Source organism: Canis lupus, chromosome 1 (genome assembly GCF_011100685.1).
Source record: "Canis lupus familiaris isolate Mischka breed German Shepherd chromosome 1, alternate assembly UU_Cfam_GSD_1.0, whole genome shotgun sequence".
Taxonomy (NCBI): Eukaryota; Metazoa; Chordata; class Mammalia; order Carnivora; family Canidae; genus Canis; species Canis lupus.
The window spans coordinates 17,763,363-17,778,059 of record NC_049222.1 but is presented as its reverse complement, the minus strand read 5'-3'; the positions used below and the strand labels follow the sequence as shown (position 1 = coordinate 17,778,059).

The window sequence follows — 14,697 nt, the reverse complement described above, 5'->3', positions numbered from 1 at the left end:
TTTGCCTGCTTTCCAGAATTTTACAGTTGCTACCATAAATGCTTTAAAATGTGCATACTCTTTTTTTCTCTGAAATGCCATTTATTTGTCATTCTACTCATAGCATAATTCATTAAAATAAGGGAGGCAAGCATACCTCCCTTTCCCACTAAAAACAAAACAAAACGTTTCTTTTAGTTTTCATGCATTGCAATTTCAGTTTTCAAAGGTAGGTATGAATAAATAATGATCTTTTTCTTAAAACAAGGACTCAACCAGTAACACAACCTTGGTCTGCTACACACAGAATTTTTGACACAACATTGTGGCCGTGTTTTGACTGGCGATCTGGTGTTCGGGTCAACCTGAAAAGAATTTTATGACTGTTCTTTAATGCAGGAGCCCCCAAACAAGAAACACTATGTTGCAGAAGTCCATCCTAGTGCACATTAGAAATAATAAAGGTCATAGATTGGGTTTCTAGTGATGTGCATAGACCTAGTATAACCTAGAGTAGATGTTTGATAAGTGGTGCCGTGAAGTTAATTCATGGAAGGTCAGCAGTGAAGGCTGAGGAGGTTGACATCCTTGGTCAGAAAATGGAGAGAACTTGCCTTGGAGAAGCAGCAGCCATGGCTGCAGCCCCAGGTTGGCCCGTTTCTATGTGTTGGGAGGCAGGAGAGGTTAGTTTGGCTAAATGCCTGGGTAGTTCCTTGTTCCTGATCAGTCCATCAGTCCCTCCAGGCGTTGAGTTCACTGGCTTCCCATCCTCTTGCCAGGACAGACAGCTTGCAGGAGGCTCCTCTTGGCTTCCGGGACAGTAAAGACCACACACAGGGCCTGCTTGATCTGAGCTAGGAAAGGTGGTATTTGTGGTCATTTCCATGGAGATTGAAGTTTGCCTTTGCTCTACCCTACTGAAAGGTTCTCTCAACCAGATAATAGTGGAAATTAGGTGAGCAAAAACTATATGTTAAGAAAAACATGTGTTTAATTACAATCTCGTTTGCTGTTGATGCAACATTTCTGCCATTTCTCCCCAATCTGTCAAAGTTTGCTCCATTGAAAGTTATAAAGGGGCTATGTATCAATGAAACAGTTGAATTCCTATGCTGCTTCACCAAATCCCAGTCTGTGACGAGTACAGAATACCTGTCTTTTTAAGAGGTTTTATCAGGCCAACAGATACACTCCAAAATGCCTTCCACCACCTGGCAGGTGACGTTGAGGGACAAGCCTCTCCTGAGCAGTTTCCCCACATCTGATTACTTACAAGATTCAGCATCTCGGTTTGCTGGCCTACCGCGCGCAGGATGGGAACCAGGTCATTCCCGTGTGGTGGCATTTTCCTGTGCCAGCAGTTCTCAAAAGAGTCAGAGCCGTCTTGTCTTCCGTCATCCCCAGGACACGTGACTGCACATGGATGACAAATAACAGCAGTGCACTTGTCTTTTAAATAATGATGCTATTTATTTTTGCTTCATCAACTTTTGAGAAGTCAGACTTTTTTTTTTAAGATTTTATTTATTTATTCATGAGAGACACACACAGAGAGAGAGAGGCAGAGACACAGGCAGAGGGAGAAGCAGGCTCCACGCAGGGAGCCCAATTCGGGACTCGATCCCGGGTCTCCAGGATCACCCTCCTGAGCTGAAGGCGATGCTAAGCCGCTGAGCCACCCAGGGATCCTGAAGTCAGACATTTTTAAGATTAAAAATAACCATCTGAAAGCCGTAATTTCAGAAGAGATCAAGTATTGAACACATAGCCCCCATCTCGAGACTGGAGAACAAAGGTTAAGGGAAGATCTTGCACTGAGTTTCCACCTCGTTTTGGAATCACATGGTTCTTCTTAAAGACCAGGTATGCCCAGCAGCTGAGTCAGTGGCCACAGGTGTCTTGGAGACAAAGCTAGAAGAGAAAATAAGATTCCAAAAAAAATTTAAAAAAGAAAATAAGATTCCACTGAGGCTATAAAATCCTGTTTTAGTCTTTCTTGCCATCAGGCTTACCAAACCTGTTAATAGTAGCTACATTAACTGGCTCATTCTTCTCCTTCATTCTTGTCCCTTTATTTCAAATACAATGAAGACCAAAAGCAAGTTTAGATTTAGAAGTTCTGGGGAAAAAATGAGGAAATGGCCACTCCCCATTTATATCCTATACTGACAATACTTAGGTATAAAATCGATCTGTATTGTAACCACATAGAAATTTGTGTGGTTCTGAAATCTTAAGACTGTTTTAAAAGGGAAGCTGTTTTCGCCATCAGCTTCGTACAGTCATTTTAAAAAATAACCTATTAGCCTCCTGTTATGTTCTGGGAAACGTGTTCAGCAGTGGAGAGGGAGCTGCAGAGATAAAGGAACACCCAGTCTCTGTCCTCAAGGGACTTATATTCTAGTAGCAAGCCTCAAGGGTATTTTCATTTGGGTAGAGGAATGAACCAGCTTTAAAGAAGCAGAAAAAGTGAATACCGCACCTTCTCGCTACGTGGCCAGATACCAGGGTTGGTGGCTGGCTGCAAGAGGACCATAGGAACAGCTTGCTTTTTGGATGGATTCCAAATGATGAGTCAGATTTATCTAGTAAAGCAAGAGGGGTACAACCCCAGGAAGGAAAAAACATGCAAGTGTATGAAAGTGTGTGGACTGTGCCATAGAGAACTGAGGTAGGGTGCAGGTGGCCAGCATGCAGAAGAGGCTAGCATGATACCATAGGTCAAGTTAAAGGGCGTCTGCCAGTGGTGGGATTTTGGGTCCCTTCTGCAGGCAGGAGGGGGGGAGTCCTGAGGATTTTTCGGGGTGGGGGGTGTCATAGTGGTCAAATTTGTTCCTTAGAAAGATCCTTCTGGCAGAACTACAAAGGAAGTCTTGAATAGGAATGAGTGTGCCCAAGGCCAGGGAAGCATAGGAAATAGTCCATGGAAGAGAAGTACACTCCAGAAGGCAGCCTTCTCAAGTGGGATATGGGGGGCAACTTGGTGAGCACCAGCCGAGAATGGCTGGGGAGGATAGGGAGGTGGCCAGTGTTGGGTGTGAGCAGGGAGTGCACTGTGATAGTGGTGTTGGGGGTATAGGATCACAGGGACGAGTTCTGGTCCTGGAAGAGCATGGGTTTGGTTTTGGTAGGGTTTGATTTGAGGGCGCTATGGGACACACCACCCGTCAAGGGTAGAACTTGGAAGTTGGGGTTTGGACAGACTCCTTGGGAGACGCCATGTGCACATAGTCATTAACTTCTGCTCTGACAGTTCCCAGGTGATAAGATTGTGGATCAGGGAGCTATTACTTAGCTATATTTGATTTATTTGGTTTTCCTTTGTTCTCCATCACAATGGCAACTTTTCCTTTCCAAATTCCTATTCATGAGGTAGGGAGCCTTTTGCTTCCATCAAAATTCTGTAAAACCATCGAAACATTTTACATAAACTTTCTGCCAACATGACTCAAAAATCAGGTGCTTTAGTAGTTTCATTTTAGAACTTGATCTTCGCTTTCATTAAAATAATTATTATACCAGGTTTGGAAAAATTCCTCGTAGGGTCACTAAAGCTAAATTTATTTGTCATTCTTACCAGTCTACTTACAGATTATACAGGAAATAAGCAAAATCAGTATTCTTAAATAATCCCCCACCTTTTTTTTTAAGCAACTTAGATATTCCCTAATACTCCAGAGAGTATTGCCCTCTCCATACCTTTCCCACAAGTCCATCCCTGCCTCCCCCACACACACAGTCACACACAAGCACAGTCATGAAACCCAAGTGCAGGGCAGCTACCGCACAGTATCACCTACACCACTGAAGCAGGAGTAGAGGCAGCAACCAACAGTCTTGGTGACGTTGACTCTTTGAGAAGAATGGACGCTGCTTCTCGCCACCTTGACCAAAAGGGAAACCTGTCTCTATGCTATTTGTCCGCCATATCCAGTGCTCACTGCTTTGATATTTGCGTGCATCTGAGTGACATGTGTAATGGATTATTCATTTGTTCAACATTCGGATTCTTAATGGAAAGCAGTTTTCCATCACCATGTGCAAAGAAAAAAGTACTTGAGAAAAATCGTGTGTGTGTGTGTGTGTGTGTGTGTGTGTGTTTTAACTTTTTAGGGGCTGAGACTTGTTATGCCTTTTTTCAATTAAAGGAAAATCAAGATCAAGTTATAAATCCTTGAAAGAACAGGGGTTTATAATTGAAATTTTGGCAGATTTTTCTTGCCAAAAACAGTGTGAGTAGATGGTTTGGCTTTAGTCGTGCATTTTTGATGGAGTGTTTTTAACTAAACAGTATTGGGGGTGTGTGGAGGGCTGCCATATAGAATAGGGTTCTCTTCTAACCCTGAAATACTAAGTCATTTATTTAGGGGGTTGGTATGGGAGACAGAACAGCTTTTGAAAAATCCAAAAATCTTTTTAAAACATTCTTGACGTAGAATAGATTTGAATTAACATGCTGATTTTTTTTTTAACATTAATTTTCAGATAGCAAAATTACTCAGTGGGAAGATCCAAGACTGCAGAATCCAGCTATTACTGGTCCGGTCAGTATTCTCAAGTTTTAACTCTTCAGTCTAATATTTGGGTTGCATCTAAACATGTATTTCTTGTATATTATTGCTCACCTGGTGCCAGGGGCATGGTGTGGTTGGCTAGATTAGCATCGCTCCCATCTCCTCCTCACTGAAATTCCCGGGTGGGATACAACTGCATTTGCCTTTTTGAAGGGCTTTCACTTATAAAGGAACAGAAAGTGCTTTGCCAATAGTAACAAAACTATACATTTTTTCCTCCTGTGTAAAAAGGTGGATGAAAAGTATAACAATCAGAATGTCCTCTCCCCCCCCCCTCCTTTTTTTTTTTTTTTTTTTTGCCAAGCCAAGCCCTCTATGTGTAGAGTTTGTCATTTCTTTCAGCCAAGGGTGGTAAATGCATGCTAACAATCTGAATCTCTTCCAGCGTGGAACGTTTGGAAAAGCTTGGGTGAGGTTGTAGCCAACCTCTGAAGCTGGCAGGGTTAAGAACCTCTGTCTCTGCTGACCCACTACCATAGAGTCCCCACCTGTATGCCCAGGGCGAAAGGAAGCTAGGTAGAGAGCCCTCTTAAAATACTGCCACATGTGGTGTTCAGCCCACCCCCACCCCATCACTCGGCAGTAACGGCTCCTTGGTACCCAGCACTGCCTGGGTCACAGTCATCCACAGGGAATGTACCAGCATCTTTGGTCAGTGTTGATAGGAGCCCGGGGAGCTAATTTGGAATTACAGGAAACCTGTGGCGTCACAAAACATTGCAGACTTGGGGATCTGTTAAAAACTGGAGGAGCCAAAGGAAATAAAAGCATATTGACTGCTGGGCTAAGAGGCCAATGGGTTTGGGTTTTTTTTAATACTGCTTTTGTGGCTTTAATCTGGTTCAGTTCAAATTATGTTTTGAGTTATTAAAGGTAAGTCTGTTTGAAAACTTAAAAGATAATACCATGCAAACCTCCCCTGATATTTGACATCCCCTAAGTTAATTTGTTGGATTTGTTTATTGGCTTTGTTCAGCTGCTTTGGTACCGTGTAACGCAAAGTGCCCAATCATACCTCAGTTAAAACAGCTGCTTTTTATGTGACTTCAACACCTGCCTTACCACCATGGCTTCCTTTTGATATATTCACAGTCACGATAAAGTGCTAGAGTCCTATTTTCTCTTCTGCATCATGAGAAACAAGGTATTCAGGAATCAATGCTGTTTCCAAGTGACAGAGGACTTTTGACATAATTCTGAAGCCTTTTGAAATATCTCTATCACTTACTGATCATCTGCCTTCACTCAAACACCATTAGTTCTTACTATGTTGACAATTGCTTAGCATCATAAGTCCAAGTAGATTTGACCCAAAGAAAGATCTTTTTTTTTTTTTAATTAAGAAAAGAGCCTTGTTTACTCTTTCATTAGTAGTGGGGGAGTCTTCTTTCGGGAAGAGCATGTATATTTAGGTAGTTAGCAACTTCGTGTAGACAGCTGGCTTTTGTTGTCATTCAGTTCTGAATATTTGGTAATTTCCATGATTGCTTTCTCTCCTTGACTTACAAGTTATTTAGAACGTGCTTTTCATTTCTATTTCTTAACTAATTTTCTAATTTTATTGCATTGTGGTCAGAGAATATTATCTATGGAATATTGATTACCAGATATTTGAAACTTCCTTGGCAGCTCGGCCATTTTTTTATATAAATGTTCTTTTTGTGTTTACAAAGAGTGTGTATTCTGTCTTTGTTGAGTATAGAGTTCTTTATATGTCCATTATATCAAGTATATGGTGTTCAAATTATCCATTTCCATCACTGCTTTTTTTTTCCTGGCTGTTCTATCTAACCAAGACGGTAGTGTCAGACTCTCCCTTGGCGAGCATGGCTTTATCAATTACTTTCTCTTCCTTAGTATTTGCCTGGTATATCTTTTCCCCCACTTAATTAGCTATGTTTTTTCTCTTTTCTTACCTTCTTTTAGATAGATAAAATACCCTTTATTTTCTTTCATTTCCTCTACTTGCTTAGAAGTTGTATTTTCTATTTCTGTTCTTTCAGTGCTTACATTAAAAATTTGTAACCAACGTACTTCATGTCAAAATTGATCGCTCTGTTCTCCTGAGCAAGATGGGACTCAGGGGATCTCTCATACCATCCTTCCTACTCCCTTTCCATCGTTCAGCAACATTATAAAACTTTCCAAATAGCCATTAATATTTTAACTTTTTTCTCAGCAGCCAGTGCTTGTTTACGTCCCTTACATGTAAGCAGATTTCTTCGCCAACCATTGGTTCTTATACCTGCTACCTCTAGGTTTTCCTCTGAATGAAGTAGGATTCCAGATTCTTACAGTGTTGTCTACAGATCAGAATCATCTGGAAATTTGTTAGAAACGCAAATTTGGGGGTCCCAACCCAGGCCTACTGAGAATCAAGCAACTTTGGGGAGTGAGCCCTGCAAAATCTGTTTGAACACACCCTCCCAGGGATGGTGGTGCCCACCTGAGTCTGGGAGTGGAAATCTCTTAGTCTGAGAGAGAGGGTTTATATGACCTCTCCGATAAATGATAGCTCTAGAAGTCTTAACTAACCATTATTTTCCTAATACCTGGGAGATATTCTTTTCTTATCTTCTGGCCTCCAGAACTGTTGAGAAGCTTGCTATTGACCTGATTGTCATTTTTTGGTAGCTAAGTCTTTCTTTTCTCTGGCAGTTTTGAATTTTCTCTGTGACTTTGGCATTGTGTAATTTTACTGTCATGAACCTAAGTGTGCATTTCTTTATATTCTGCTTTGGACCCATTGTAATTCTTCAATCTGGGGACCCTTGTCTTCCCTCCATTCTGGAAAATTCTCCAGCTATTTCTCATATACTGTATCTTTGCCATTCTTCCTGGTTATCTGTACCAGTAATTCCTCTTGGGTGTGTGATTCACCTTCACATTCTGACTTCCTAATGTCTTAGCTTTCCTATTCTCTCTGTCTCCCTGTCTCTCTCTCTCTCTCATTGCTATATTGTGGGCTCAGCTCTTCCAGCTAATTCTTTTTTAAGCTTTTTGTAACCTACCCTTTACCAGTTCATCATGTCTATTATTTCAGTAACTGTGCTTAATTACTCATCATTCCATTGAGTCTTTTTCAATTTGCTTGGTCTTTTCAGTTACTGTTATTCTATCATGTTCTTTTATTTTTTTTTTTATTTTTTTAACTCATACTTAGCTCTCAAATCATTCTTAAAATGCTTATTTCATATTCTCTTTTAGATTATTCTGTTATCTCTGGCCATAGGGGCACTAAATCTCCCATATGTTGTGTCTGTAGACTCCCCTCAATAGTAGTTCAGTTTAGTTCAGTTTATAAAAAGTTCAGTTTATAATTTGTGTGTGTGCGCTCATCTTTTTTTTTTTCCTCCCCTATGAGGCATTTATAAGTCCTGACCTGTATTTACCGTTAACTTCTTAGCTTGGGATCATGCAGGCCCAGTTAATATAACTGTGGACTTCATACCCACTTTGGTGTAGGCTTAGAGTATGAATTTATTACAGGTCTGTTTCTTTTTGTTTTTCTCTCGTTTGTGGTCCTGGACAGAAGGTAAGCTTCCTTACAACTTTCCTGGGCTGGTGGGAAGTTTTCTTGTCCCTGTGTCAGATGTAGGTTTTAAGCAGGGAACTCTGTTTCTTACTCCCTAGCTCAGTCATACAGACTGTAGGGCAACTTCTGTGGCCCCATGTGAGGATTAAAACCCCAGCCCAAGCACCAAGTCTAGGTCCAATGCTCCCGTCTTTAATTTTAAGTCTTTCTGCTTATCTGGAACCTAGAGTTTCTCTTTCTCCCAAGTTTTAAAAATATCCTGATTAGGGGAGGGGGGGTTCCCTGTCTGTGGCAGCTCAACACAGCATTACTGTAAGTCTGTGTTACAAGCATCACCAGTGAAAGCGTTGGTAAAGTGCTGTCCGTGCTTGCTGCTCTTATGAATACTATCTCATGTTTGTGTAACGCTTTGTACTTTTTCGAGAACTTTATAAATCAGCTGCTTTGAAACTCAGCAACAGTCCACTCAGGAATAGGGAAGATGCTGTCATTCCCAATTTGTCAGGAGCTCAGAAACCCACCCGTGTTGCCATCCATCCCAGCAAAGGCCAGAAGTAGAACAGGAGCTATAGGTGTGCTGGCCATGCCAGGGTCTCCACATCAGACACGAGCCCCCCTCTGAGGAGCACCAGCATCAGCTGGACCGGAGCGATGTGAGAATGTTTAGACCCGACTTAGGCGATCCGTCAGGCTTTCACTTCTGTTCAGAAAAGAAAACATATATAATATAGAGCTAAGGGCTTTTATCAACAAACATGTTAAGTTTTGGAGCAGACTTTATGTTAGAAGTTAAATTGTACACAAGAAAATAATATGCCAAAATTTCAAAAGACAATAAACAAATACCAGACATGTACTCCACTCGTGATTCTCTTCAAAGGCTGCACTTGTAGGGAGGTCTTTGTCCAGGGAGGTCTTTGTCCTGTTGGCATTAGTTCAGGAGGAGAGTATAAAAACCTATTTATTCTGCTGCTGCTTATTCATAAGAACTATCTCCAGAGAGAAAAGAGAAGTATTGGAGGAGGATAATGATTTTTCAGCTTTCATGCATCATTGCCCAGAAGAAGAAAGATCAGAAATATCTCAGCATTTTATTTCCACCCACATGCAGTCAGCACCTCCCAGGTACAAGTCAAACAGGAGAGTAGAGAACACAAGCTGGGGGCAGCATTTTAAAATATATACTCCCTCTGTGATTTAAGACTCTTAAACTTGTATTTTAGGCCTGCCTTCAACATTTTCAGGGAGGACACAAAAACAAAAAATAATTGCTGGGAACCACAGGTTTTTGGAAATGGAAGAGCCTTGAAGTTCATCTAGTCCATTTCTTCCTTGACTGTGAAGAAATTCTGTAGTCAGGAGGTTATGTCGCGGGGCTAGTTGGCACCGGAGTCTGCCTTAGAAGTCCGGTCTGCTAAAGCCAGCTTGAGATAATGAAAGGGCATTTTTTTCAACTTACTTTCCCTCTGACACAGTTAAGCGTAGCTAAAAGCATCAGCTGAACACTTTCCTTCTGGAGACTTTATACACACTGCTCCTGTCGTGGTGTCTTCCTTCCTGCCCTCTGGGTTCTGCTCAGACCACTCCTATAAAGGAGCCTACCGGCAACTCTGTTTTCCCTCAGTACATTTACCACTATTCATTTATTTATTTCTTACTGCCTGTTACACACAATAGCTTGCAAGCTCCTGGAGGGAACAGGAAAAGAAATCTTTGGTGGGTGTACCATTATTTCCCTAGCACCTAAAATGCTGGCACAGAATAGGAGCTCAGGAAGTATCTGTTGAATGAATCAGCAGAGGAACCACCAAAGAATCCATAAAACTGTACAGGAAATCTTAGTTTATGATGGGATATAGTATTAGAGCAAAAAACATCATAATGTCCTCATTGGCTTATGTCAGAACAATGTATCCTTGCCCTTACTTTGGTGGTCTCCTGAATATTGGCAAAATTTCTACCTTTTCTAGAATCAGGATTCATAATTGACTTCATCAGACTGAACACGGCCCAAAATAAATATGATAGATGGTCAAATCTAGTGTTCAATGGCAAATCCAATGAAGAATAGCTTAAAAGCTGAGATCCTAGGTACCATAAATTGTCTTAAGAATCTCCTTAGGATATATAAACACGTTGTCTTTATTGCTCTTGAATTACAAAGCAAAACACTGACATGATTATTGTTTTCTATAAGAGTGGTTATTTTTGTTTTGGCTTATTGTTTGTGTGATTGTGTCTTAAAATAGTATGAAGGAGGGAAGCTTTTGTTTGTCACTTCTCCTCTTTCTGAAAAAGTATAAGGTGTTAGGCTTGGAGTCTGGAGACACTTTAAGGATCAGTATATTTTATTAACTTAGCCCAAAATGATATCAGCAGAACTATTCTTGCCCAAATTCATACTATTTGTGGAAAAGCAACAAGTTTTCTGAGTACGAGGCTGTCACAGTTCTGTCCATGTGTATGCAAAAGCCAATCTTATCCGCTTTCTAAAAAAAATAATAAGCCTTTTCAGTAGCCTGAAGTCAGGCCTCTGGCTCTCAGATATTGTAAGTACTTTACACCATAGCAAGTAAATAGTATAAATGACGAAATTAAAATGTTATTACTTTACCAGAAGAGATTCCAGAACTTTTAAGTAATGATAGCCAACTCAGTTACTGAACCCATGCCTTTGGTACCATCACTCTGCTTCGTAGATACGCCACTCCAGATATACAGAAATCCCTGCCCAAGACCTACTAGTAAGAGGCAAACCTTCCATTCCTAAATCGAAGACCTTTCCAAAATGCTGTCTCCCTGATTTTATATTCCTTGCTATGAATATTCGTTCACTGGCCTTTCTTGTCATTTTATTTCCTCCCCATGGTTTCTAAAAGCACAGTTATTCTTTTCAAAATGACCACATAGGTGATTTTGGATTTTATCTTAAAGAATCCTAGCCAATGACTTTTATCTAAATCCCCTCCCCCAAAAAAAGGTTACACCCCAACTCCCATTTAGACAAAAGTCACGTGGACAGTGTATTTGGTTTATGTTGCATATCTCTAAAAAGGATGTCAATCCAGTTATTTTAAGGGGTAAAAGCCCCCCACTCAGTGCTGATTTGCCACAATCACCTCTAGGCCTTTCTGTCTACACTATAGACATTATATAAATTTCAGTGATAATACGGAGAGTGAGAATTTTAAGGTTTATGATTTGTGAAATTCTGTGAATGTTGGCTCAGTAGACCTAAAATTTCTAGTGTATTGTGTACATTATCAATATGTATAAATTTATCTTCCAGGCTGTTCCTTACTCCAGAGAATTTAAGCAGAAATATGACTACTTTAGGAAGAAATTAAAGAAACCTGTGAGTAACATATCTTCCAGAAATGCTGTTCTAGTCATTTGTAAGTTACCAAAGTTACTTCAGTGAGAACGACTCGTGTGTTACCTTTATGTGTATACTAAAAATATTACCTTCCTTTTTCCATTGCACTTTGATCCACCTGGATCTTCAATCTGAATTTTCTTTTTTAAGAGACATGGTAAGTGAAGACTAACCTAGTATTACATATCAAATCAACCTGAGCGGTCATTTCTTATGTAATACATGAAAAGATAGAAATGATTTTAATGGGATATAAACCAATTCAGGACCTAGTCAGAAAATCTGGAGAAGCCTGTGCACTTGCCTATGGTCATCATCATAAAACCTAGACCCCACTTAGAAAAATGTTCCCGTCCTTCCCTTCCAATTCAGAAGTATAATTTTAATCCTGTTGCTAACATAAATACAATTTGTAATACTAAATTACAATATTTGGCATATTAAGAGCAAGTGTAAATTTTCAGATTAAAATTCTCAGTGGGAAACCCTGTAAGATTTTTACAAGACCGAGAAACCCTATGAGGTTTTTTACAGGCAGCATTTAAATCACAATATTACATTTTCTACTGACACATCCTCTCTGGGTCTTCAGCACTGCGTCTTCTGTTGTACTGCCTGACTTTACCTCTCTGGTCCAGGTTTTACCAGTTTTCCCCTCAATTTGAGCATCCGTGGTTTCTACACCAGCCACGGTTCCTTGGCTTCCTCCCCTCGGGAAGAGGAGAATATTGGCCATGGCTCCCCTCACCCCAGTCTGCCCAGCCTCCATCCCCTCAGCCAGTCCCTCTTTTCTGGGCCTCTTTGATGGGGATGCCCAGATGCACAAGACATGGTCTCTGCATCGGGAGCTCTCACTTTGGGGTTCTCTTCTCCCAGCGTTCTGATTCAAGTAGCTGTTGGATAACTGCCCTTGAAGTGACTTGGACACACACATGTAAAATTCCTCCGTGTTAACTTTGTGAGGAACCTACATTTCCCCCAGTAGCAGGGGATGACTTAGTGGGTAGTAGCCCATCTCTCCCCAGCACCTCCGCTGTGGTGTCACCTGCCAGGAGGCTCACTCTGCAGATCCACTGTCAGGGCGAGGCTCACCCTGGTCCTCCTCTGTCCAGGCAGTGGTTGTGCCCAACTCCAGTCAAGTACTTACTGACGTTCATGTTCATGAACTGTGACCTTTGCAATCCTTTCCCACAACTTGGCCTGATAACCGAGGTCCCGCTTCTGATGGCAACAAAATTAGCTTGTAGGCATCGGGGCTCCCATCTCCCAGCTGGAGTCCCTGCCAGAGTTGGACGTGTGCTCATCTTGGCCAGGTGGGGGTTGTTTTATGGGTTTCTGTGACCTGGACTAACATCCCTTCCTTTGACAGAAGCGATGTGGAGAGTTGACCATATTTCAGTGTCCCATAGGTGGATAAGTGCCCCACATGGTTTATAAAACAGGGAGAGGATGACGGTCTTCTCCTCAAACACACTTTCTTGTGCATCATGTGTTCCCGGCTGAATCTGCCAGCTGCTGGCACATACTCTGTGTATCTTATCCTGTCATAGTGGGGCTTGCTGTCTGTGTGAAGAAAATCCCTGAAGGAGGGAATCTCAGCTGGAACCCTTCATCACTTGTTTATTTGAAGACTGCCGTCATTTCTGCTCTTTGTTGTTGGATTTTTTTTTTTTTCTGTTCTTTTTTCTGTTCGAGAGTAAGGCGTGTGTTTACTGTGTGATTACAGGCTTGTTTTCTTCTTTCGTGTAGGCTGATATTCCAAATAGGTTTGAAATGAAACTTCACAGAAATAACATCTTTGAAGAGTCCTATCGGAGAATCATGTCTGTGAAAAGACCGGATGTCCTGAAAGCTAGACTGTGGATCGAATTTGAATCAGAGAAAGGTCTTGACTATGGGGGTGTGGCCAGAGAGTGGTTCTTCCTCCTGTCCAAAGAGATGTTCAACCCCTACTACGGGCTTTTTGAGTACTCTGCAACGTGAGTATGCGGAGGGCTCTCTGAATGTGGCCCCCACACCCCCACCCCCGCACTGAAACAGTTTTACTCATAACGAATTTAAATTTAACAGGAGAGTGAGTGGCTCAGTCATTTAAGATGAATTAACAGTGCCGATTTCAGCCCCCCCCCCAACCCTCATAGATCTAGAACAGGTTCCGACTCTCCATGGTGAAGTAATGTACTCTGTGAACACCTAAAAATAATTTTTCCCTTGTCATCCGGGTTCACGTCATTGAAATTGAAAATGTACTGGGTACTTATGGTAGGGAACAAGAGGCAATTTTCATTTGTAATGTTATGCTAATTCGAGAGGATTTGTCAGTGTCAGAATTCAGAAACTCATCAGGTTACAGATAAGAATAGTTTCTGAAGTTCTACTACTCAGAAGCAAATGATGCGAACCTTGAGGACCCATTCTTCGTGTCCTGGTCCTGTAAGGAAAGGAACAGATTCTCCCTTGCATTAGGATTTCATGATTGCCAAACATGGAAACTGAGGCCGGTTTAGTTGCCTTCTCAGGAATCAACACCTGCGACTTACAAGGCCACACATTCCTTCCAGGATGTAGAGTCTCCAAAGGCTTAGACTAGACCTGAGGCCCCAGTAGAATAGTTGACCTTGCTGAAAGGCAGCCTGTGCTCTAAGGGGACATGGCTTCTCCCACATTATCTACCTGGTGCTACTCTACTGGAAGCTATTTTGGAAGCCAATCTTAGCATCCTCCTTGGTTGATCTAGCCAAGAATTTCCCATTTTGTTTACTGTTGTTCTCCAGTCCCTTGAGAAAGCCTGCTATGTGAAATTGGTAAAACCTTTGAAGTGGAGGGCAGGGTAGGAAGGTGAGACCCTAACCTCTCACCCACATTCCCAGAGAGAGAGAGAGAGAGACACCACCACCACCACCTCCATGCCAGGGGAATCTATGAAGCCCCATTTGAAACCAACTGATCTCAAGATTTTGAGACCAAAAAATGGTGATTAGATACATGTGAACATTTTGAGGTTTGCAGTGTTGAGACACCAAATGCTGCTACCAGTGCCCTTGTTGAGTGGGGGAGGGGGAGGGCACCTTTCAGGGCAGTGTGCGCTGGTCGGACCAAGGGTTGGGTCCATCAGAAAAACTTGAATCTCCAAACCAAAAGTCTCCCAAAGGAATTAACCCTCATCCTCACAGAGAAAACGCGGTACTCATGTCATTGGGAATCCACACATGGTTCCTCTGTGTTAGACGGCG

At 41.7% G+C, this 14,697-nt stretch overlaps 1 protein-coding gene across 16 annotated transcripts in view; it reads left to right on the top strand.

Moving 5' to 3' along the window:
* NEDD4L (NEDD4 like E3 ubiquitin protein ligase) overlaps positions 1-14,697 on the top strand; it is a 338,822-nt gene that overhangs the window by 294,722 nt on the left and 29,403 nt on the right. For all 16 annotated transcript variants that reach the window (XM_038525922.1, XM_038525918.1, XM_038525914.1 and 13 more), the window contains 3 exons: positions 4,465-4,523; positions 11,378-11,443; positions 13,214-13,443. In XM_038525922.1, coding sequence (XP_038381850.1) covers positions 4,465-4,523; positions 11,378-11,443; positions 13,214-13,443 — 355 coding nt within the window. The remainder of the gene's footprint in view (positions 1-4,464; positions 4,524-11,377; positions 11,444-13,213; positions 13,444-14,697) is intronic.